This window comes from Myotis yumanensis, unplaced genomic scaffold (genome assembly GCF_028538775.1).
Source record: "Myotis yumanensis isolate MYYU_CA2020_CCGP unplaced genomic scaffold, mMyoYum1.0.hap1 SCAF_11, whole genome shotgun sequence".
In the NCBI taxonomy this organism is placed as follows: Eukaryota; Metazoa; Chordata; class Mammalia; order Chiroptera; family Vespertilionidae; genus Myotis; species Myotis yumanensis.
Genome location: NW_027223762.1, coordinates 44330443 through 44355100, shown reverse-complemented (window position 1 = coordinate 44355100; position 24658 = coordinate 44330443). Strand labels below are relative to the sequence as shown.

The 24658-nt window shown below is 37.9% G+C and overlaps 1 protein-coding gene across 3 annotated transcripts; it reads left to right on the top strand.

Moving 5' to 3' along the window:
* Positions 1–1474: 1474 nt before the first annotated feature.
* MOB1A (MOB kinase activator 1A) lies at positions 1475–18959 on the top strand. 3 transcript variants are annotated; one of them, XR_011473182.1, is made up of 7 exons: positions 1475–1695; positions 5230–5396; positions 8073–8166; positions 10132–10265; positions 11074–11134; positions 13882–14045; positions 15387–15472. XR_011473182.1 is itself a non-coding variant. In XM_070429503.1 (6 exons), exons 1-6 carry the CDS (start codon positions 1682–1684, stop codon positions 15462–15464), a joined length of 648 nt encoding a protein of 215 aa, XP_070285604.1. In that variant the 5' UTR covers positions 1475–1681; the 3' UTR covers positions 15465–18959. The 3 variants fall into 3 exon arrangements, 2 of the variants coding, with proteins under 2 accessions (XP_070285604.1, XP_070285603.1); XM_070429503.1 differs by lacking the exon at positions 11074–11134 and having other exon boundaries at positions 5233–5396; positions 15387–18959; XM_070429502.1 differs by lacking the exon at positions 11074–11134 and having other exon boundaries at positions 15387–18959.
* Positions 18960–24658: the final 5699 nt, after the last annotated feature.

Genomic DNA, 24658 nt, shown 5'->3' with positions numbered 1-24658 from the left:
ATTCTCTCTAACGAAATCAATGGGAAAAATAACCTCAGGTGAGGATTTAAACAAATAAATAAAATTTAAAAAAATCAATGCAAACATTTAAAACAATCAATTAAAATGTTCTTCCCTTTTAAATAGCAAATGTTGATTGAGTGTATCTATGTTCTAAGAACTGAATTCTTTCCCTTTCATTTAATCCTCACAACCCTATGAGTTTGCCCCCAGTTTTAATGATGAGAAAACTGAAGCATAAGATCACATGGTTATTAAGTAGTACTAGCAGGGTTCAGCCCAGACTGTCACCTCCAAAATATGAGCTTTTTAGTCACTATTCTATCTTGCTTCTTTTTAAAAAAACAAAAGTTAAAACATAATATAAGTATTTGCTTACTAGAATAAAGTTGGAAATTTAGAAAAGTAGAAGAGAACATAAACTACAAAGGACAGGAAGGCAATTCACATGTTGATGCAAAAAGCAAATATTTGGTAAATAAATGTTTGCTGAGACATCTTTAACAATGGGACAGAGAAAGGAATTTGATTAGAGAGGCTTGATAGGTTCCTTCCGGTCTGTCACACTTAATTCATATTAAACTATAGTTACATATGATACTAGGTCCCTTTCTGGAGCAGGTTCTCTCAACAATTTTTTAGGGGCAGTTAGGGGGGAGGTTAAAGGTTCTTTCTGAGTCTTCTGTTTCTTGAAAATAACCAGTTTAAAATGATCAATATTTCAAAAGGCATAGTTTGGGGTGGTGAACCCTGCTTTTCCACCCTCCACCCCGTGTGGAAATGTTCATAGTCACATTACTCATAATGGTGAAAATGTGGAAACAGAAGTGTGCATCAACAGATGAATGGATAAACAAAGTAAGGTATATTCATACAATGGAATATTACTCATCTGTAAAGAGGAATGAAATACTGGTACGTACTACAACATAAAGATGAATCTTGGAAACATTGTGCTAAGTGGAAGAAGCCAGTTATACAAAGAGCACATGGTTCCATTTATATCACATGTCCAGGTTAGGCAAATGTATATAAAAAGAAGGGTAGACTAGTTGCAGCCAGGGCTTGAGACCAGGAGGCCGGCTGATGGGTACCGGTTTCTTTATGCGGTGACAAAAATATTCTAGAATAGCGAGGATGGTTGCACAGCTCCGTGAATATATATTTTAAAAGAGTGACTTTTATGCTGTGTGAATTATACCTCAATTTAAAAGTAAAATTAAAACTTTTAGAGGCCCCCACGCTACCTAGGGAACTTAAACCAACAGCAACAAGCTGTGTCAAACACAAGGCCAGCCGCTCTCGGCGGCCTAGGACCGCAACCCGACCACGCCTCCCAGGAAAGGAAGTCCAGGCCCGGGGGCTGGTGATTGGGTGATCTGTAAAGAGGGCGGGGCCGTGTTACGCTCAGCTGGGGGCGGGGCGGGGCAGAGAGCAGGCTTTTCTCGCGAGATTAGGCTGGTTCCGCATTTCCTCTCCGCTAGGTGGGGGAGGCGCGTGAGGTGGGCGCAGCAGCTTGCACCCGCTGATACTGGCTGGACCCCGGCTCGGAGCAGCGGCGGCCAGTGCTTCCGCTGTCGGCGGGTTGAGGCCTACCTGCTACCTCTCGGTTCCTGTGCGGGCTCCGAGTCCCGACTGCGACGGGGCCAGCGGCCCCTCCCCTCCCCTCTGAGGATAGAAGATGAGCTTCCTCTTGTGAGTGCAGCCGGGCCGGGGGTCCGGGGCTGAGGACGGAGGGCGGCGAAGGGCAGAGGGGGCGCCTGAGGTGAGGGCCGGCCCCGGGGTCGGGGTGGTCGGCGCTGGGTTTGCTCCGGTTTAGGGTCACGGGGGGAGGCTAGGACGTGGGCCGAGGCAGACGGAGAGGGAAAGTCGACGCCGAGGAAGCGGAGCGAAGAGACCGAGGAGTAGAAAGGCCCCAGGGCCATAGCGCCTCCAAACTTTTCCGCTCGAGCGGCCCGGAGGGCGACGGGGCGACCTGGGGGCGGAGCCCGGAGCTCCTCCGAGGATCCGTGCTGACTGAGCGTTTACTCTGCCGCTGGTCCAGTTCTGTTACCGTCGGTGTTAGAAAAACCCCGAGGAAAAACGCCGCCCCGGAAAAACGTGCGGTGCTGCCGCGCGAGAAGCACTGCGCCGGCGTCTTGTTGATTCTGCTCAGGTGGCTCCCTCCACGCAGCGCATTGCTTACGCGTGTGTCGTCTGAATGACGAAAGTCCCATTTTTCGTCACAGACATCACCCACATACTTGACGTTTTTATTAAAGTTCAGAATTGCATGGTGTTTCATAGCCAGAGTTCATCTAACTAGTTCCTTATCGTGAGAAACGAGGGTTCCTTCGCTATTTATAAAATGGGACTACAGTGCGGAGAAGGCCTTGGTCCAGGTCGCTTTCCCCCTCTGGCTTGTCGTGTTAAGGGTATAGAGTCTTCAGAGTCTGATTATCAGGTCAGGAAGTCTATATGGTTTAGATTTTCATTGCAAATTCCTGTGTCACTGGAACCATCTCTCCCATCCCTCCCCCAAGTCTTTCTCTTGCGAGTTCATGTTTATTTAGCGGTTGGTTTGTGTGTGCACGTTGCCTAGTTGCTTTTGGATGTCAGCGTGAGGCTCTGTATTTCTCCTGAACTTTGTTTTGTGGATGGGTATCGGAGCTTCCACCTTTTGGGGTTTTTACGAATAATGCTGTGAACTTTTACGAACTGGACACATTTTTGTGTTGGTGTGTTCATTTCTCTTGGGTGTTCTACCTGAGCGAGGGATTACTGAGCTCCACGGCAATTAGGTTTAATCTTTGGAGGAACTGCCAGACTTTTTCAAAGCACCGCACCGTTTTTGCATTTGCAACAGGGACCTGTCAGTCTCCTATCTCTTTCTCTTTCTCTTTCTCTCTCTCTCTCTCTCTCTCTCTCTCTTTCTCGTCTTTTTTTATTATAACCATCCTCTGTGGGTGTGAAATGGCATCTCACTGTGGTTTTTTAATTTGCATTTCCCTAATGACTAAGAAGGTTGAGCCGCCTTTCGTGTGCTTATTGGCCATTTGTATATTTTTTGTTTGGAGAAATGTCTATTCAGATCTTCTGATCCATTTTTTTTTTTTAAATACATTTCATTGATTTTTTACAGAGAGGAAGGGAGAGAGATAGAGAGTTAGAAACATAGATGAGAGAGAAACATCGATCAGCTGCCTCCTGCACATCCCCCACTGGGGATGTGCCCGCAACCCAGGTACATGCCCTTGACCGGAATCGAACCCGGGACCTTTCAGTCCGCAGGCCGACGCTCTATCCACTGAGCCAAACCAGTTCCGGCTGATCCATTTTTTTAAAAAAATATTTTTAATTATAGTTGACAACTTTTGGCCGTTTTTTTTTTGTTTGTTTTTTTTTTTAAATTGGGTTCTCTTGTTTTTGAGTTGTAAGAATTCTTTATCCTTGATACAAGTCACTCACTTATCACATCTATGATTTGCAAATATTTTCTCGCGTTTTGTGGATTCTTTTTCACTGTCTTGGTGTCATTTGAATCACGATTTAGATGATGATAATATTTGAATATTGAGCCATCATTCTATGCCTTCCAAATTTAGTTTTCTGTCATTCACAGCTTTCCTAGATATAAAAGGCAATTCCTTGTAATTTAGTACTCCCCTAATAAATATAGGTGTTTACCACGTTGAAAAACTTTTCATATTTGAATTTTAGTGTTTTTATAATTAATTTTACTTCTTAATCTTATTTAAAATTCAAATTACTGGGGTAAAATGAAAGCCCACAGTTTATTCCTTTCCCCTTCTTAGAAGTAAGTAATCACCACTATCAATTTGATTTGTATCCTATCTGTACATTTACAAAATGGGTTCCTGCTGTTTATTTGGTTTTGTTTTAACCATGTTTGAGATCTTTTCAAGTAAATACATGTAGCTCTCTATCTTGTCCTTGTATCTTGTTCTTAACTACGATGCAATACTCCACGACACAGATGTATCATAGTTAGTTTGTTCATTCTTCTAATTAGCCTTAGGATTGTTTCCAGATTTTTCACTGTTAAAAACAATCTTGGAATACACATCCTTACCATATCTAAGAGAGATGCTTAGTGGAAGGGATGGATTGAGGAACATTGCAGTGTTAACAGATACTGCCATATTGCCCTCCCAAAACACTTTACCCTTTCACCAGTGCTGTATTAAAGCACTAATTTCTCTATACCCACTTAAGGTAATTGTTTTCACTTTTGACACTCAGTTTAAGGAAATATCTTATTTTAATTAAATCGTTTTTCAGATGTTCATTGGTCATTGTAGTTTTCCTTCTGAATTGCCTATTCATCTCATTTCTCTTGTTATGGGGTGGAGCCACAACATTAGTAACAAAGAAACAGAATTTCCGGAGGATGAGGCCCAGAAATCAGGATTTTAAAAAGATTGCCACATGATTCTAATGTGCAGCCAAGGTTGAGAACCACTGCTCTAAAGGGTACCTTACCTTTTTCTTAACAGATTATGGAAGCCCATTATTAATCCAGTTTGTCTTTTGTAATACATATTGCAAGTACTTTTTTTGGTTACTTATCTTTTTGCTCTGTTACTGAATTTTAATTATTATAATTTGAAATTCATCCATTTAAGGTTTGGTTTTTGTGACATGTTAGGAAGCCCTTTCTTGTGGATGGTGTGAGATAGGAATAAAAACTTACTTTCCCCCAATAATCAGTTGTCTCTCTCTCATTTACTTTTTCTGCTTAAAACTTCAAAAAATGTGTTGCTTCTGCTGTGGTTTGCTTTGATGGCATCCCAAATATTTTGGTATAGAAACTTTTTGAGCTATTAGAACCTTAGGGCTACTTCCCTCACAGCACCATTTTGTGTAGGTGGAAATTGAGGCCAAAGGGAGATTAGGTTTCTCAAGCATCCACAGAGATAGTGGCAGATCAAGGACTAGCATCCAGGTTTTTTCTTTTTTTTGGTTCAAGTGCCCTTTCTATTACACCAGACTGCTTCAGGAGGCATAAATTGCCTTATGTGACATTGTGCTGCTAATACTGTTTCTACATGAGGAAAGAAATTTAAAGCATTCTTTTTATTGTGATCATCTCCCCCTACCCCCAAATCCTGGCACTTTTCAGGAAGTATTTTTTATTTTTTTTACAATTTATATTATGCCATTAAAATTATGCCATTCTGCTTCTTTCTAGTCCTAAACATTTATATACTTTTTCTTTTAACCTAACAGCAGCAGCCGCTCTTCTAAAACATTCAAACCAAAGAAGAATATCCCTGAAGGGTCTCATCAATATGAACTCTTAAAACATGCAGAAGCAACTTTAGGAAGCGGGAATCTGAGACAAGCTGTTATGTTGCCGGAGGGAGAGGATCTCAATGAATGGATTGCCGTTAATAGTAAGTTTTAATAACATTCAACTTTGCTGGTTGAATCTTTTTGTTAATGAATTTTATTTTAACAGGTATGTGAGGGTTGTAATATAACAGATTATCTGTAAAGAAACACATAAATACAAATACATTAAAAACTGTAGTGTTCTCTTTGGAGTACTTGGTGGTAGCTTTTGTGGTTGAGTAAGGAGACCTAAGAAGAAATGGTGAGTGCTTGGGAGAATGCAGCTGAGTAAACTTAAGTAAGAGATTGATACATGCAAAGATTCCACTTGTGGTGGACCATGACTTTGTAGGGAATCCATCTGTATAGTTGTGTTCCCAAACCCAGCAACTCTAATTTGCCTACTATGTATACAGAAAAGTCAATTGTAGTTCAAAGCTTTAATTACTTATTTGTTGTGACTTGAGTAGTCATAGGAAATTGAGAGATTGGGAGAAAATGGTGGAATCTATAAGCTGAAAGTCACTCTTGAGTTCAAGAAAGTGAGGGCATGACATGGAAGAATATGCAGAGACTAGAGATTTGAATATTAAGGTTATATTTCTGAGATAAAATCAGCTCTGGGTGATAAGGATTAAATTTATTAAAAATTTCCGATGTTCCAGGAATTTTTTAAACTATTTTCCCACCCGGCGTGCTCAGTGGTTGAGTGTTAATCTATGAACCAGGAGGTCATGGTTCAATTCCTGGTCAGGGCACATGCTCTGGTTGTGCATTTGATCTCCAGTGTGGGGCATGCAGGAGGTAGCTGATCAATGATTTTCTCTCATCATTGATGTTTCTACCTTTCTCTCTTTCTCCCTGAAATCAGTAAAAATATATTTAAAATAAATAAATAAACTGTTTAATGGAAAATTTCAAACGTACAAAAGTAGAGAAACTAGCACGGTGAATTCCCAGGTAGCCATTATCCAGCTTTAACAATGATCAGTTCGATATTAAAGAGTAAAAAAAAAACAAAAAAAAAACAATGATCAGTTCATGGCCAATTCATAATTCTTCTGTGTATCTCACCCTGATTATTTTGAAGTGAATCCCAGACGTATTATTTCATCTATTAAAGATTTCAGTATCTCTAAAAGATAACTCTCCTTTTATTTTATTATTATTATTTTTAAAATATATTTTATTGATTTTTTTACAGAGAGGAAGGGAGAGGCATAGGGAGTTAGAAACATCGATGAGAGAGAAACATCGATCAGCTGCCTCCTGCACACCCCCTACTGGGGATGTGCCCGCTACCAAGGTACATGCCCTTGACCAGAATCGAACCTGGGACCCTTGAGTCTGCAGGCCAATGCTCTATCCACTGAGCCAAACCGGTTAGGGCTCATTTTTAAATTTTAAAATTTAAGGGAAAAAGAGGTCAGTGCCCCTGACTAGTCAGGTATTGCATGTTTTAAAATTTCTGGCAGCACACTGGTTTGAAAATTGCTGCTTTAGATTTGTAAACTAAACTAGCATACCATCTGAGCATACTCTTTGTTTTGAATGAATATTGAGTATTGCTTTCTTAGAAACATGACTAAAAGTAAGGTTTGTAAGTGAGGGAGTTTTGTACAAAGTTCCTTTAATATGTTTTTAAGAAACTTGAAAAAGCCCTAGTGGAATTTTAGGTACTCCTTCAGACAGGGAACGAAAACATTTTTTTAAAATTTGTGTGGTTTTAAGGCTTATGTGGTTTGCTTTGTACAGAGCGTAATATGCTTCACTTCGTTGTTTCACTCACCTTCTTCCTGTTCCATTTTTTTTTGCAGCTCTAGCTGAAGCTCCTTTACAAGTACTCCCTGACTACTTCAACTCTTTAATATGTTGCCTTTTCTCTGAACTCTCGCATTTACTGTTGGCCTTTGTATAACTACCTTCTTATATGTTGTATTATTCATCTCTTGTAATTTTGCCCCTTCTGTTAGCTGGAGAATCCAGGGCAAGGGACATTATCCTGTGTCTTTTTTTTTTTTTTTTTTTAATGTCTTCAATATGTATAGCCTCAATTTTTTTAAAATATATATTTTTTATTGATTTCAGAGAGGAAGGGAGAGGGAGAGAGAGAGAAACATGAGTGATGAGAGCGAATTATTGATCGGCTGCCTCCTGCACGGCCCTTCCTGGGGATCGAGCCTGCAACCCAGGCATGTGTCCTTGACTGAATCTAACCTGGGACCCTTCAGTCTTCAGGCCGACGCTCTATCCACTGAGCCAAACCAGCTAGAGGTAGCCTCAACTTTTTTACGATGAATTGGATTTTTTTAATGATTGTTCATAACTGCCAATACACCTTCTCCCTCACAATGTATTTCATAACACTTTTCTAACGCAAATGATATTGTCTAGTCCAGATGAATAGAAGCTATGGCTTTTTTCATTCCCTTAGATATAAGCAAATTGTGTATTCTAGTGACGTATAGTCACCATTAAGTTAGAATTATGTCTGATTTTTATTTTTCTGCTGTTGCATGCTGGTTAAAAGCTTAGTATATTAAAAATGAATGTATACTAAAAGTTAACTTTACTTAGGTGTGACAACTTACAAAGAAAAGAGAATTTACGGTATCCTTGGATCGTTGAATTTCCCAAGGATTCAGCCAAGAATTTGTCTATTTTTCTTTCAACTGAGAAGTCTGATGGTGGTGTGTTTACATAGATATTTTAACACAATTCTGCTGTTATATTTCTAGCTGTGGATTTCTTCAATCAGATCAACATGTTATATGGAACTATTACAGAATTCTGCACTGAAGCAAGCTGTTCAGTCATGTCTGCAGGTCCAAGGTACATATTACTGCATTTTATATAGGATTACTAAGTAAAGCTAATCACTAATTGACAAAAATTAAATAATAAAGACTTTTTTTCTTATATGCTTGTGTAAAAGCAGTTCAATTTTATGAATTTTTAATACTTACCAATAAGCTTTTAGTTACTACTAAATACTTTGGCATTTGGTACTTAGTGTTTGATTTTGTAATTGCATTACAGTAAGGAGTTGTAAAAGGAAAAGAAATTTAGAACTCTGTTAACATTATGGTTTTGTTTTTTATTTATTTATTTATTTATTTTTAAAATATATTTTATTGATTTTTTACAGAGAGAGGAAGGGAGAGAGATAGTTAGAAACATCGATGAGAGAGAAACATCGATCAGCTGCCTCCTGCACATCTCCTACTGGGGATGTGCCTGCAACCCAGGTACATGCCCTTGACCGGAATCGAACCCGGGACCCTTCAGTCCGCAGGCCGACGCTCTATCCAGTGAGCCAAACCGGTTTCGGCATGGTTTTGTTTTTTAAATTAATTTCTTGAAACTGAGTTTTTAGTTAACTTTTTAATATTTGATTTCTTTTTCTTGTGCTTATTTAGTGTTAATTACTTCCAACTGTGCTGTGTTCGTTATTTGGCTTAAAGATGCTAGATTTTTTAAAAAATTGACTATAATAAATTTCAAGAAATACTGAGAAAGAGATGGAACTCTGTCACCCGTATGTTGTCAAAGTTTGGTGGTGTGTGATTGAGGTGTTTCCTTTCAGTCTTTTCGATATAGTAAATGACTGAATTTATGTCATGGTGGTAGTTGTCAAGATATTTATTTACCTCTTGGGGGAAAAAATTGTCTTTTCCGAATTTGCTACAGGTGCAAAGGATAGATCCCCAGTCAGTTGGTAATTCTATTTTTATTATAGTATTTTATGAGGAATTTAAAAAATATATATTTTTATTGATTTCAGAGAGGAAGGGAGAGGGAGAGAGAGATAGAAATATCAATGATGAGACAGAATCATTGATTGGCTGCCTCCTGCACACCCCCTTCTGGGGATTGAGCCCACAACCCAAGCACATTCCTTTGACTGGAATTGAACCTGAGACCCTTCAGTCCGAAGGCCAAGGCTCTATCCACTGAGCCAAACCAGTTAGGGTGAGGGATGTTTTTATTTTGTGTTGATTTAAGTTTTAGTTTTCAAGCTTTCTTAAAGAAATTTAAATAAGAAAATTAAACTGATCTATGGCTTAAATACTTTATACAGTGAAGTTTTGTATAAATCTTGTTAATCATTCTAGTTAAGCACACCATCTGAGCATACTCTTTGTTTTGAATGAATATTGAGTGCCTAAGTGTTGCTTTCTTAAAAACATGACTAACACCCTCTCCAAGAAACAGGATTTTATATTAAAAAAAAATGTTTTTATTGATTTCAGAGAGGAAGGGAGAAGGAAAGATAGAAACATCAGTGATGAGAAAGAATCATCCATTGGCTGCCTCTTGCATGCTCCCCACTGGGAATGGAGCCCACAACCCCGGCATGTGCCTTGAATCAAGCCGTGACCTCCTGGTTCATGGGTCAATGCTCAACCATTGAGCCACACTGGCTGGGCAGGGTTTTATGATCTTGACTCTATTGGTGATAACTTGGTGCCCAAGGATCTCAGAGTGCGGTGATCCCTCCGTCTCTTCCCCAGTCCTCTGCATCCTCTGCCTCACAGACAGAAATACAGTTCATTTATCTTTCCCAGGGCTGTGCTAGAAAACATCTATTCTGGCACTGCCAGCTGCCACATTATCATCTCTTTTTCTTCCAATTATAACCATCACTTTTCAAAATAATTCTGTGGGAAACTCTCAGTAATCTTCAGTAGTTTAGGTAATTTACTAAAGATATAGATATATAATTCCTGTTGACAAAATATAAGTTGCACATTTGTTAATGTGAAAACTTTATCAATAAAACCTTTCTCTCTTCAGATATGAATATCATTGGGCAGATGGTACTAATATTAAAAAGCCAATCAAATGTTCTGCACCAAAATACATTGACTATTTGATGACTTGGGTTCAGGACCAACTTGATGATGAAACCCTTTTTCCTTCTAAGATTGGTGAGTTAATGTTGTATAACTGTTTTTCTTTTTAAATGATAAATGTGTGCTTTTTAACACTCTATTTTTTAAAAATGTAACAGACTCAGATTTTTCTGTAAAAGATTATAAATGTATATTCCTTTCAGACATGTTTGTGTCTGCCTGTGTTTCTTCACCAATAGTGGTTGTTACTCACTGAAAATTTTTTTTATAATTTAGGTAAATAAGTTAGTTTTAAGGCACATTTTTAAGATATTGATGAGATTGAGCATTTTTTGTTTATTGATCATTGTGTTTTCTCTTTATATCCTTTGTTCATTTATTTTTATGTTAAGGATATTAGCTTTTTGTCATAAATGTATTTTTTCCCTAGGTTGCCTTTTGTCTTACTGTGTTCATCAAGTGATTTTGCTATATATAACTTTCTTATTTTGTCTTATTAATCTTTTCTTTAATGATGTCTGGGTTTTAATCAATGATTAGAAAGGTTTTCCCTACTTCACTATTATAAAAATATTTATCCATGTTTTCATTTAGTACTTTTTTGTGGTTTTGTTTTTACATTTAAATCTTTGTTCTGTCAGGAATTTTTTTTCTCATTGTTCCCTTCATTTTTTCCTCACTTATAATGCTAGTCAGTTTGTCTAGTACTATTTATCAAATACGTGTATCTTTTCTCCCCTGATCATCAAGTTGTCACATATTTGGAGTCTTTTAATCTCTTTATCTGTTCTTATAGAAATTCCATACTGTTTTAATTAAACATGGACATAAATCTTTGAGCATCTTATAGGGCTGGTCTCTCTTCCTTGCTCTTCTTTTTCAGAATATTCACGACTATTCTGGGATATTTGTTCTTCCAAAGAACTTAGAATCATTTTGTCAAGGTAAAAAAAAAAATCTTTGTGAGATTTTTATTATGATTTTATTCAATTTGTAGATTAATATAGGGATTCTTGTTCTCTTGACAATCCTGTGTCTTCCTATCCAAGAATAAGGTATATTTCTTCATTTACTCATGTCTCTTATTTGCTGTATCCTCTTATAAAATTCTACAGTTTATGCTAATCCTTCAAGTTTCTTAAGTTTATTCCTAGGCATTTAATTTTTTTTATTAATATTTGGTTTCCAGTGGTTTTAGTGTTTAGTATATAGAAAATCTGTTGATTTTTATATAAATTTTATAATTGACCAGATTTTGATTATTTCTGTTGTTTTGGGTTGTTTTTCTTGAGTTTTTAAAGTATACAATTCCATCATACTAATGGTAATTTTGCCTCTTTCTGATAATGTATACTTCTTGTGTAACTCTTATCTAATTATACTTACCAACTAGTACTTCCAGAGCAGTGCTGACTAATGGTGATAACGCAGACATCCTTTTCTTCTTTCCTTTGATGAGTGCGTTTAGAATTTTAGCATTAAGCAAGAACCTTGCTTTTGGTTAGAGGTGTGTGAATTGTGTTACTAATGGCCATAAGGTTTTCTCCATTTTTTTTTTTTTTTTTCTTAATGTTCTCCTGGAAGAGTATTTTTATTTGCTAATATTTTGATTAAGGTTTTGGAATTGGTATTTATGGATGAGATTGGTCTTTGTCATTTTCAGTGTAAGGGTGTCTTATGAACAACATATTGTTGGATTCTGTCTTGTCTGGGCTGTTATAATTAAAAAAATGCCAGAAAATGGATGGCACATAAACAAGAGAAATTTATTTCTCAAAGTTTACAGGCTGAAAGTCTGAGATGAGGGTGCCAGCATGGTTGGGTTCCAGACGTACTAATGCCATCAGCTAGGGGGGTAGGACTTCAACATATGGATTTTGCCAGAGGGTGGGGGTGGTGGGGGGAACAACACAAATATTCAGACCATAGCAGATTCCTTGTTTGCAGTCTAACTAAAGGTTTTTCAGAAGTTATATCATGTTACATTTTTTCTGTTTGCTATTGGTCAACTTTTCCATTCTATTAAGCATTTTATTTGTTTAATAGCAAATAAAGATTTGTTATATAGTGATTATGCTTGAATATTTCTGTTAAATTCAGCTTGAAAGTGCTTAGACTAAAACAAATATTTCTTTATTCATTAAAGTTTTAAGATACTTTTGACTTTATTCTTTTCTCAGCTTCCCATTCATCAATAATTTATCCTGGCATTCTTTTCCCCCTCATTAGGTTATTACTATATACCACATTTACTTATGCCAATTATCTACTTAGAAGAAATTATTCACTTTTAAACTAGTATATCCAAGTTATTACTGTCCTTTTTATTAGCAAGGTACCCATTTACAAATTTTGAAAAGAAATTTGACATAAAAATCCATCTTTTCAGTACATTATACAAGATCCATTTCAGAAAAACAAGCCCATACTTCAGAATAATGTCTGAAAGGGCAGGTTGTTAGCCAAGACTGGGGATGGGGGGAAATCCCCCACAAAAATCAGCTTATAAGAGCAAAATATACTAAATTTCAAGCCAGTAAGGACTAATTGAGAAACAAAACAAAATTCAGGGAAGGAAAAAGTATTTAAGCTTTTGTTCTTTGAAAATTTAAAGAAAATGTTTCAAGAGTAAATGTTCTGGAACAGACCTTTAAGGTTATTTGGAAGCAAGTACCTTCCTATGTGTTTATTTACTGTATTCAGTGCCAATTGTATTGTCTTTCTCCTATCCCTGCCTTCTAAGAGACTTTGGTCTTGTTAACCAAAATTCTCAGGAATGTAACCAGTTGCATCCTTACTTGCACTGCTTGGAAAGAGATCACTAAACCCTCTCCCTGTCTTTTCTAAGGAGATATTTATTTTCTTGGAAAAATAGGGAGCTGCCCTTCCTCCCTTTTTTTAGGAAGTATATTCCCTTCTTAGACTACAGAAAAATGAAAATAGCTCTTTAAAAAAATAAAGTTTATACTCCTAGTTTAAGAAAACTGGCTTTTCAGAGTAATTCAAGAAGATACTAGTAAAATACTTGTAAAACAGATTATGATGACCTGAAGTATGCCTTTTCTTTTTCTTTTGTTTAGGAGAGTTTCCAGTCCTAGTTGAATGTGTAAATTTTTTTTACAGATTACAGAAAGTAAAAATTTTCTATTTATAGTCAAATGCTCAATATTGTTACTTATCTTTTTTAAAAAATGTGTTGATTTTTAGAGAAGGGAAGGGAGAGGGATAGAGAGATAGAAACACCAATTGGCTGCATCAGCACTCCCTATTGAGCCCACAACCTGGGCATGTGCCCTGACCAAGAATCAAACCTGTGGACTCTTGGTTCCTGGGTCATTGCTCAGCTGCTGAGGGACACCTGCTGGCCTGTAGCATTTAGTCTTAGGAAGAAACTCTTCAATATTAACCACAAATAGGCTTATTTTAATTTTGATTCAGTAACATTTTATATATAAATTTTGAAACCTGTGCCTGCTATTTTAAGATAGAAAATGTGTGGTATATGAGCATACCTCATATACTTAGGTTTAGGATTCTCTTTTCCCTTGCCTTTAAAAAATGTATATATGGCAGTAGGGTTGTATTTGTGAATGTGCATGTTTGTCTTTTGGAGTTGCTCATGGCTATATCTAAACTTTCTGCTGTCCAGTTAAATAAAAGACTAATGGATATATATGTATATTTATTATAGGTGTCCCATTTCCCAAAAACTTTATGTCTGTGGCAAAGACCATTCTAAAACGTCTGTTCAGGGTTTATGCCCATATTTATCACCAGCACTTTGATTCTGTGATGCAGCTGCAAGAGGAGGCTCACCTCAACACCTCCTTTAAGCACTTTATTTTCTTTGTTCAGGTAAGTTGAACCATGTTGACTTCTGTGTTCTTTGACTTGGACATACCTTGGCTTAGTAACTTTAATAAAGAACAATTTATAGAGTTTTATTTATAGATGCAGAGCTAAGTATAAGCAGGGTTCTCTTTTCTACATTATTTATTTCATTGATGGGCATAGCAGCATAGAAAGCATCATCTCCATTCTGGGTTTCCTGCCTCTGGCTGCCCGGGTCTCTGGTTAGGATATGACAAGGCGCATCAAAAACCCAAGAAAGCTTGTCCATACCCTTCTGATCCATCGCCACTGCTGGGTAAAGGGACACTATGAAAAACGTCTGAGGTTGGGTTGTTTCATGAGATGTTTATGCCTGGAAGAGAAATATTTAGAAGAACCTGTTACATGTTGTCTTAGGTTCTGTGTCTAGAAGTCCCACATAAGGCCAAATCTTAGGAAGTTTTAGCAGCTAGAAACTTTAAAAATCAAAATAATCACATTGTTTGAAAAAGATGTGGAAGAATCGGGACTTCTTTAGTCTCACTTTAGAAATATATAATTCTGTATGCAAAATACAAATATGTCTAGATATTTTTTGGTGGAAAACCCAGCAGCTTTATAATAGACTAAGAGGCCCGGTGCATGAAATTTGTGCGCTCGGGGGGTGGGGGGTGGGGGGTGGGGGGGTGGTGTCCCTCAGCCTGGCCTGCGCCCTCTCCCAGAGCCCAGTAATGGATCACCCTGCAGAGGGAGGCCCTGCCCACCTGCTGCAGCCCACTGGTCGGTGGCCTGGGCCTCCCTCTGCGGGGCTCCCCTGCCAATTGCATCACATCCACCTTGGCTGGCCTGGTGCCAGTGCGTGTCATAGCATGGTTGGATGGTCGTTCTGCTGTTCAGCTGTTTGGTCGATTTGCATATTATGCTTTTATTATTGTAAATAATTGTGTATTACAATATTATGTATCACACAAAGGATAATGTGCTCTTCTCTATCTTCCTTCTGAGGTTATTGCATGGCATAGATATAGAGTATAGCTAGAACTATGAAAGGAAAAGGTCTGCTGCCCCTGAGGTGGCCACTAGCAAAGATTCAGCGTAAAGTTTTCAGATAATTCCTATGTAAATGCCAACATATACAACTTTAATGTTTTACCCAGTAAGCATCATTCTATTATAGTTGCTTATTTAGTAAGTCCTCTATATTTTAAAAAGGAGTAAAAATTATTCTATTAAAAATGTTCACAGAGATCATTTCATTATTCCTTTCGATTTCAGAAAACTAGGGTTGGGAATACTTTCTCAGTGACATTTACAGAGTTTTAATTTTAGATCCATTTTTAAATTTTATTTTTCTTCTCTTTTTAGGAGTTTAATCTGATTGATAGGCGTGAGCTGGCACCTCTTCAGGAATTAATTGAGAAGCTTGGATCAAAAGACAGATAAATGCTGCTTCTAGTACACAATTACCCTCTTGCTTCATCTACTGCTAGAGCTATCTCATTGCTGTCTGTTATAGACTAGTGACACAAACTTTTAAGAAACAGGATAAAAAGACCTATTGTCCCAAAGGTAGGTTGGCCTGATACCTTCAGAGTGAGAAATTCAGGACACAGCCAGATTTGAGGCACTGTGTCACCACACTTGTTATTGTCACTGAGTCACACTTGCTGTTAGTATGTGGTGGTTAATCTGTAGTTTATCAGTTTACATATTATTCTTTTACTAAAGAAAATGATTTAGTCTGTTTCAAAGGTTATAGCATAATGGATATTAAGAATTTCTACCAATAATTTATTAACAAGTTTCCACAACAAATTTGTTAATATCTCAGTCAGCTAGGTTTTATTCTGCTTATAGAAGAGGTGTTTGTAAGTTTCCTTAAGGTTTAGAACAATTTGTGTCACTTTGGATAAATATGTTGTTTGAAGTTATATACTAGTGTTTTTATAGATAATATGCATATTTTTTCAAAATCCATGATTGCCATTTAAATCACCATATGACATATGTGGGAGTAACCAAATGACTTTACTTTTTAATCTTAATTTGGGATTTTATTCACATACGAACCTATCTCAATGTTTAGGAAAGAGTGCATATTAGAAATAATTGTTTTAAGGCATCCAAGGTGGTCTTGTAGATTTTTTTTTTAAATACTTCATTCAGGTTAATTTGAATATGTAGCTTTTGGCTGACAAAAAGCAAACTTCCAAAAAATTAAGACAAATTTAGGCCTCAAACTACTATTTTCATTCATGTCGTCTTTCAGACGGCTTTGAAATTCTGGATAGAATGAAAAATACTCAGATTACTTGATTGTTTTGAGTTTCCTTTTTAAAAAAATGATTTCTATGTGTTTTGGGGTGTTTTTGTGTGTGCGTGTGGCTTGAGACTTAGTAAAGAGTACTATAGAAATGCATCAACTTTATCCCAATAAGGATAAAACTTAAGGAAAATAAAATAAAATCTTGCAAAAAACATCTTGAAAGGTATACACATTTTATAACACAGTTAAAAGTTTGATGTGTTTCCTATTCTTGTGTGTGTTTGTGTGCGCGTTTAAAGGAGACAGCATTGGAAGAATAAGTAAAAAAAAGGTCTTCATTCTATTAATAGTTAAAGGATGGATTGAGCTCCTCTGGGGGTTTTATCCTGTGTTAACTATTGTATCAAAACCTGAATTTATTCTGTTTCTATTCAGATAAAAAGGATCTCCCCTTTTAATGAAGAAAAGATCTGATTTTCATTAGGCTTCTAGGATTTAGTGAACTCAGACGGTTTAAAAGTATTGAGTCACAAATATATTAAAGACTTGCCAGACAGCAGCCACTTTAAGTTCACCAGCATTCTGTTTCAGAGTTGTGACTTTTGCAAAGTACCAACTTCTTGATGGCTTTGGCAAAGGTTAACTTTGATAGGGTTTTTTTTTTTCGTTATTATTTATTTTTATTATTCCACTGGAGTATAAGGAAGAGAATAACTTAGAAACTCTTAAAAACTCAATTTCAATAAATTATTAAATATATTCAGGATTTTAAAGGAAACAAAACATTTCATCTAATTAGGCTGAAACTGTACCTCATGGTTTTAGGAATTAAAGAGTGGGATAATCACCTATGAAAAAAAGAGAAGAGCCCTCTATGAGACATTCCATGGTCCACATTTTAAGTTATTCAAAGGTCCCTGTCAAGCTGTATATATGTTTATGTTGATTCTTTACAAATAAGAAGGCAGGTTTCTGGATACCACTGAGAATGTTACTGCCTCTCAACTATTGGCTTTAATTAAGTCTGCAAGGAAGTTGCACTTGCATCATCATTTCTAATATTTCAAATATTCTCAAACAAAAGGGTTCTCAATTTTCTCCATCTATTTTTCATGATAGAAGTCTCTCCCCCCGCCTCCCTTTCAAGACTCAGCCCAAAATGAACCAAAGACTGTAATGTTAGAATAGTAGTAAAGGCAGCATACTAGTGACACAAATAAAATTGTTGGTAATTTGAGACTCAGAATGGCCTTTTAAAAAATAAAAACATTACCAGGTTCCCATACTAATCTGGCTTAATCAGCAATGCATCCAAACATCAGTGTTAACAGTTTTTGTTTATATCCAAGGCCAAGGAGTTGAGGGCAGGAGAATTGGAGGAATGGGGAGAGGATGGCCCCTTCTTGACTTGGCTAACGGGCCAACCTTTGCTAACAGTTGGAAGAAATCTGTCTTTGACTCTCATTTTTGACTTGTCTCTCTGTGCCCAGCATATGCCTGTTGGACAACACTCCCTACCCTGACCCCTCCTAATCACAAGCCATCTCTCAATGTATGATCCATGGGGTGGAGGGGGAGTGCTTTATAATATGCAGTTAATCCGTTGGTGCTTTTATTTTCAGGCCTTTAAAATAAAATGTGCAGATTTTTGTTTAAATATTGAAATTTCCTTGTACTAGTTTTTGTATTTACAGCCAAATGTATCTTTTATTCTTCTCTTGACTGAATAAAGTGATTTTAGAGGGCTGCCAGCTAAAAAAGTATTTCCTATCACCTTAAGACTTGTAGAGCCCCTAGCTCATGTAGCTGCCTGTTCAAGAAATGCAAATCTGTAGTCATCATGACTCTGATAACAAAGAAAGGAAAGTTTTCCTAGTCATGTGAGGCAAGAGGAGCAATCCTGGTGCTGATTTTAACTTTTGCAAACATTGTTGAGGTTTCCTGATTATACTGTTGGCCTTTTCTCTGAGCAGTGAGGTTATACTAGAAGTAGAGCTTCTGAAAAACATTATTACCTCACAAGCATAAACAAATCAGGCCCACAGAATGTAAGTCGTATTAATTTGTTTAGAAGCAGCCCCAGTCACAGCACTGGTGTTACCCCTGTGTGGTTAGAGGAGGCCGTCTGCTGTCTGTCGAACTTCAGCCTAAAAAATGCTGGCCTGGGACACCAAACTGAGCATCTTCAACAGGGACATTATTTCCTCCTGATATTTGTTCCAATAAGTGGGTTTACTATTTATTGTAGAATTCTGGCAAAGAGGGAAAATAGTAGTCCCTCAGTCTTCCTGTATTTTTACATTAGATTTTGATATTTCAGACTGTAAAAGCCTTTTGGGGGATATTACATGTGACTGTAACTTTACTGAAGCAACTGCATTGAAATTCACTTGGGTTTTCCCTCATTATCAGATTCTATTCCAAACAAGTATTCTGTAAATCCAAATAGACTGCTGATTTATTATGTTTGGTCTACATAAAAAATAGCTTGTATAAGTTAGTTTTGGTTACCATCTAAAATATTTTTAAATGTTCTTTACATGAAAACTTTACGTTGTATTTTTAAATCTTTAGGGGCTTTTCTATTTTTCTAAGTCAGTTAACTATACTTTAAAAAAAGTAATTTGTATCTACTTTTGTAACTTCATCAGAATAAAATATATTGAAAGAAATGACTAAGATATGTGTCTCAACACACTTATTTGTGAAACTTGAGAATTTTTGCAGCCTCTGCAGAAGATTGTCTTTGCTTAACATTTAGTAGCTAAAATGTTTTCTTAACTCTTAGAAGAAAGGGTACAGTGGCTAAAGCACATCCCAGAGAAAAAAACAAGTCTCCTTTCTACCTTGCTAACCCAGATCTACATTCCTGGCTATGAGATTGAGAAAATGGAAGAGGAGAGACTAGACTTCTTAATTTTCTGACCTTGAAATTGAGTACTCAGCATTATCTAAAAGACACCCCCACCTCAGCCATTTTTCATTATTGTAAGAGAAATATTATTTTTAGAGGTCCAAATTATAGATAATTTTAGGTCTAGTCAAAATAGTGCTAGAATTATTTGACCTTCATTGAGTAAGGTTAAAATTAGAAACTTTAATAAATGTGAAATAAAAACTTAATGACTGTGGCTAAATAATAGGGGAAAGCTACAGTCAGTTTTGGAATTTTTGGACAGTTTTATTAGGCTTAAAATTGACTATAAAAATGTTAAGTATCTAATGGCTAAATTTGAAAGCTATTTCAAACTTTATAAATGAGTAGTAGAATAAACCAAATAATTTTTGGAAGGACCAGAGTCATTCTTCAAAGTTGCACAGTCAGAAACAATGTCCAAAACACGTCTTGGACCTTCTCTATCAAATACTCCATTGCTCTCTGGCTAGGAATGGACACCTCAACCTGCATCTTTACCACTGACCACCAGATGTCAGTCTCTGAGATCCCAAAAGCTAGATGTGTGTGTCCTGACCAGAATAAGGAATTTTAGGGGGGAGAACCAAGATGGAGGCATAGGTAAACACCTGTATCTGCCACATCCCACAATCACATCAAAATTACAACTAAAATACAGAATAACCATCATTCAGAACTTCCTGAAAGCTGGGTGAATGGAAATCCTACAACTAGAGAAGTAAAGAAGAAAGCATATTGAGACTGGTAGGAGGGGAGAAGGTGCAGGATAGACTGGTCTGGCATCCTTGTGTGCCACATTTTTTAATTAATTGGGAGGGAGATGATCTCTGCAGAGGCCCCTCATGTGGTCAAGGGGTGCCAGCTCCACACCAGACCCCTAACCCAGGGTCTCAGAGCTGGGAAAAGAAGTCCCTGCAACCATGAGCTATAAAAACCTGTGGGGATTGTGGCTGCAGAACAGGGGCCACCAGAGACCCAGGTGTCCCTCATAAAGGGCAGGTGCACAAACTTACCTGGACTCAACCCCTATGAGCTCCAGCACCAGGAGGTGTTGGGGGACCCAGACACATACAGGGAGGAACTGGATTGTCTGGCATCAGGGCAGGAACTCAGGGTGTCTTTCTTCCAGACAGGGGTGCTTGCAGGAGTCATTGTTCCTGTGCTGGGACATCCTCTGGCTGGCTGGCAGCCATATCTAAGTCCCCATCAACCTGGCTCAAACTGTTTTCTTGGCCCTGGTGATTCCTTGAGACCCCGCCCCATACTATTTACGGTCCCACCCAAGCTGTTTGTAGCAGCTTTTCCATATGAAAGGCCTGTCCTGGCTCAGGTTTCAGACTTTGCTAAAATCTCTCAAACAAGCTGCAGCTGGTGACAGCATGTCCCAAACCTATCAAAAGGCCCAAGACCTGGCATTAGCACCAGCCTGCCTTGCTTCACAGCTGGGCCTCACCTGGGCACTTCCAAACCCAATACAAATAGAAGGCATCTGCAGATTTTTCTTTAGCTCCTGCCAGGTGGTCCCAGGCAATGGCTAATTTTGCATCTCCCTGGAGACCCTAGAGCCAGTGCACCTAGTGGACAGCTTCAGACCATAGCAGATTACAACTCTACACATTCACAAGTGACACACTCAAGGGGCAGACTCAGTGAGCACCAAAGCCCCACTGAAACAAGTGCTCCATAGGGGTGTTTCCTGCACAGCAGTTCTCCCACTGTAGTCACAGCTGGTCTTCATAGCCGGTTGGCCTGGAGGTCAATTCCTCCCAGTGGCACCAACAGCAATCAAGGCTCAACTACAAGAGTGCACAAGCCCACACAGTGGTGCACCTAGAGTACCCAACTCAGGTGACTGGGGAGGCTGAGCCACTGGGCCCTACAGGACACCTACTACACAAGGCCACTCTACCAAACTCCAAGAGACATAGCTCTATCTAATACATAGAAACAAACTGGGAAGCAGCCACAAATGAAAGAAATGGAAGCAAGCAAACTACTGGATACAGAGTTCAAAACCATAGTTAAAAGGTTACTCAAGGATCTTCATGAGAGCTTCAAGGACTTAGCAAAACTTTCAAGGATCGCCAAAACCGATTTGGCTCAATGGATAGAGCGTTGGCCTGCGGACTGAAAGGTCCTGGGTTCGATTCCGGTCAAGGGCATGTGCCTGGGTTGCGGGCACATCCCCAGTGGGAGATGTGCAGGAGGCAGCTGATCGATGTTTCTCTCCCATCTATGTTTCTAACTCTCTATCTCTCTCCCTTCCTCTCTGCAAAAAATCAATAAAATGTATTTAAAAAAAAACTTTCAAGGATCTTAGTGAGAATGTCAAAAACATGAAAAAGGACCAGTCAGAAATTAAGCATACAGTAACTGAAATAAAGAATAGCTTACAGGGATTCAACAGTGGAGTAGAGGAGTCTAAGAATCAGATTAACAACTTGAAATATGAGGAAGCACAACAAAAACAACAACAACAAAAAACCCAATCAGAAGAGCATAAAGAAAAAAGAACCCCAAAAATATGAAGAGAATGTAAGGAGCCTCAGGGACAACTTGAAGTGTACCAATATTTCCATTATGGGGGTGCCAGAAGGAGAAGCGAAAGATATTGAAAACCTATTTGAAGAAATAATGACAGAAAACTTCTACTTGGTAAAAGAAATAAACTTACAAGTCCAGGAAGTGCAGAGAGTTCCAAACAAGAGGAACCCAAAGAGGCCCACACCAAGGCACATCATAATTAAAATGCCAAAGATTAAAGACAAAGAGAGAATCTTAAAAGCAGCAAGAGAAAAGCAGTTAGTTACCTACAAGGGAGTGCTCATATGATTTCTCAACAGAAACTTTGCAGGCCAGAAGGGAATGGCAAGAAATATTCAAAGTAATGTATAGCAAGGACTTACAACCAACATTATCCAGCAAAGCTCTCACTGAGAATTGAAGGTCGGATAAAGAGCTTCACAGATAAGAAAAAGCTAAAGGAGTTCATCACCACCAATCCAGTATTACATGAAATGTTGAAGGGTATTCTTTAAGAATAGGAAAAAGAATAAGAAAAATACCAAACATATGAATAAAATGACAATAAATACATATCTATCAACAATTGAATCTAAAAATAAATGAACAAAATATCTACTGAACAAAAACAACTAGTAAATAAAATCGAACATGGGACTGACAAATCTCAGAGGGAATGGGGGAAGGGGACGGGAAGAGATTAACCAAAGATCTTACATGCATATATGCATTATCTAGGGACACAGACAATAGGGTGGTGAAGGCCTGGGGCTGGGTGGGAACCAGGTGAAGGGGAGCTTTGGGGGGAAAAAAAAGAGGCATCTGTAGTACTCAACAATAAAAATTTAAAAAAAATAGAAGATACAAACAAATGGAGTGTATACCATGTTCATAAATTGGAAGAATTAACATAATTAAAATGTCTATACTACCCAGAGCAATCTACAGCTTCAACACAATCCCTATTAAAATACCAATGGCATATTTCACAGAGCTAGAACAAATAATCTAAAAATGTATATGGAACCATAAAAGACCCCAACTAACTGCAGCAATCTTGAGAAAGAAGAACAAAGTAAGAGGACTCACAATACTGGATATCAAACTGGTCTACAAAGCCATTGTAACCAAAACAGCCTGGTACTGGTATAAGAACTGCGGCTCTTTGGCCCCTTGAGTGTGGCTCTTCCTAAGCCTTAGGAGTACCCTAATTAAGTTAATAACAATGTACCTACCTATATAGTTTAAGTTTAAAAAATTTGGCTCTCAAAAGAAATTTCAATTTTTGTACTGTTGATATTTGGCTCTGTTGACTAATGAGTTTGCCGACCACTGTGACCTAGGGCAAAGGAAACTAAGGAGAAAATAAACAAAAGGGACTACATTCAAATAAAAAGCTTCTGCACAGCAAAAGAAACCACCATCAAAATGAAAAGGGAACCCACCATATGGGAGAACATATTTGTCAATGAAACATCTGACAAAGGGTTAATATCCAAAATATATAAAATACCCATACAACTCAACAAAAGGAAGACAAACAATCCAATTTAAAAAAAAAAAATCAAGACCTGAATAGACTTTTCTCCAAAGAGGACATACAAATGGCCAAGAGACACACGAAAAAATGCTCAAAGTCACTAATCATCAGAGAAATGCAAATTAAAACCACAATGAGATATCACCTCACACCTGTCAGAATGGCTATCATCAACAAAATCAACAAACAACAAGTGCTGATGAGGATATGGAGAAAAGGGAAACCTAGTCCACTGCTGGTGGGAATGCAGACTGGAGCAGCTACTATGGAAAACAGTATGGAGTTTTCTCAAAAAATGGAACTTCTGTTTGACCCAGCAATTTCACTTCTGGGAATATATCCTAAGAAACCCCAAAATTCCAATCAGAAAAAATATATGCACCCCTATGTTCATAGCAGCGTTATTTACAATAGCTAAGATTTGTAACAGCTCAAGTGCTCATCAGTAGATGAATGGATAAAAAAGCTGTGGGACATTTACACAATGGAATACTATGCAGTTGTAAAAAAGAGGGATCTCTTACCCTTTGGGACATCATGGATGGACCTGGAAAAATTATGCTAAGTGAAATAAGCCAGACTGAGGAAGACAAATATCACATAGTCTCACTTGTGGAACCTAATGAACAAAATGAATTGCCCAACAAAGTAAGACCTGAAGCATGGAGGCATGGAACAGACTGACATACCTCAACGTGGGGTTGAGAGACGAGAAGAGGTAAACCAAAGAACTTATATACTTATATGCATAGCCTATGGACATGGCAATAGGGTAGTGAAGACGGGGGTGGAAGGTTGGGGGAGAATAGGACTAAGCGGAGGGGGGAAAGGGTGTGGAATGGGAGATATCTATAATACTACTAAGAATAAAAATAAATAATAAAATTAAATTAACATCCCTAGGTTATCTGCACCAATAGAAATGCTTTCCTTCTGATGTAATTGTTCCCTTTTCCTTTGTCATAAATACCCATTGCCTTTGTCTCCTAATTGAACAATATTTGGACTTCTGCCTGAATGAATGATTCCCGGATACCTATCCTTTTTTCTTTTTTAAATATATTTTATTGAATTTTACAGAGAGGAAGGGAGAGGGATAGAGAGTTAGAAACATCGATGATAGAGAAACATCGATCAGCTGCCCCCTGCACACCCCCCACTGGGGATGTGCCCGCAACCAAGGTACATGCCCTTGACTGGAATCGAACCTGGGACCCTTGAGTCCGCAGGCCGATGCTCTATCCACTGAGCCAAACCTGCTAGGGCCCAGATACCTATTCTTATTGATCTCAAATAAACACTTGTTTTCCTCTCACTTTGAAAGGTCTTTTTAACTTTTAAGTTAACTCCAACTAAAATGTCTTTAGTGCTCATTTCTGGCACTGTCGGCT

Bases quoted from the DNA above. Each gene is read 5' to 3' on its own strand.
- MOB1A (XM_070429502.1), top strand. The intron at 5,397-8,072 runs GTAAGTTTTAAT...TTATATTTCTAG, and splicing joins TGAATGGATTGCCGTTAATA to CTGTGGATTTCTTCAATCAG. The intron at 14,046-15,386 runs GTAAGTTGAACC...TTCTCTTTTTAG, and splicing joins ACTTTATTTTCTTTGTTCAG to GAGTTTAATCTGATTGATAG.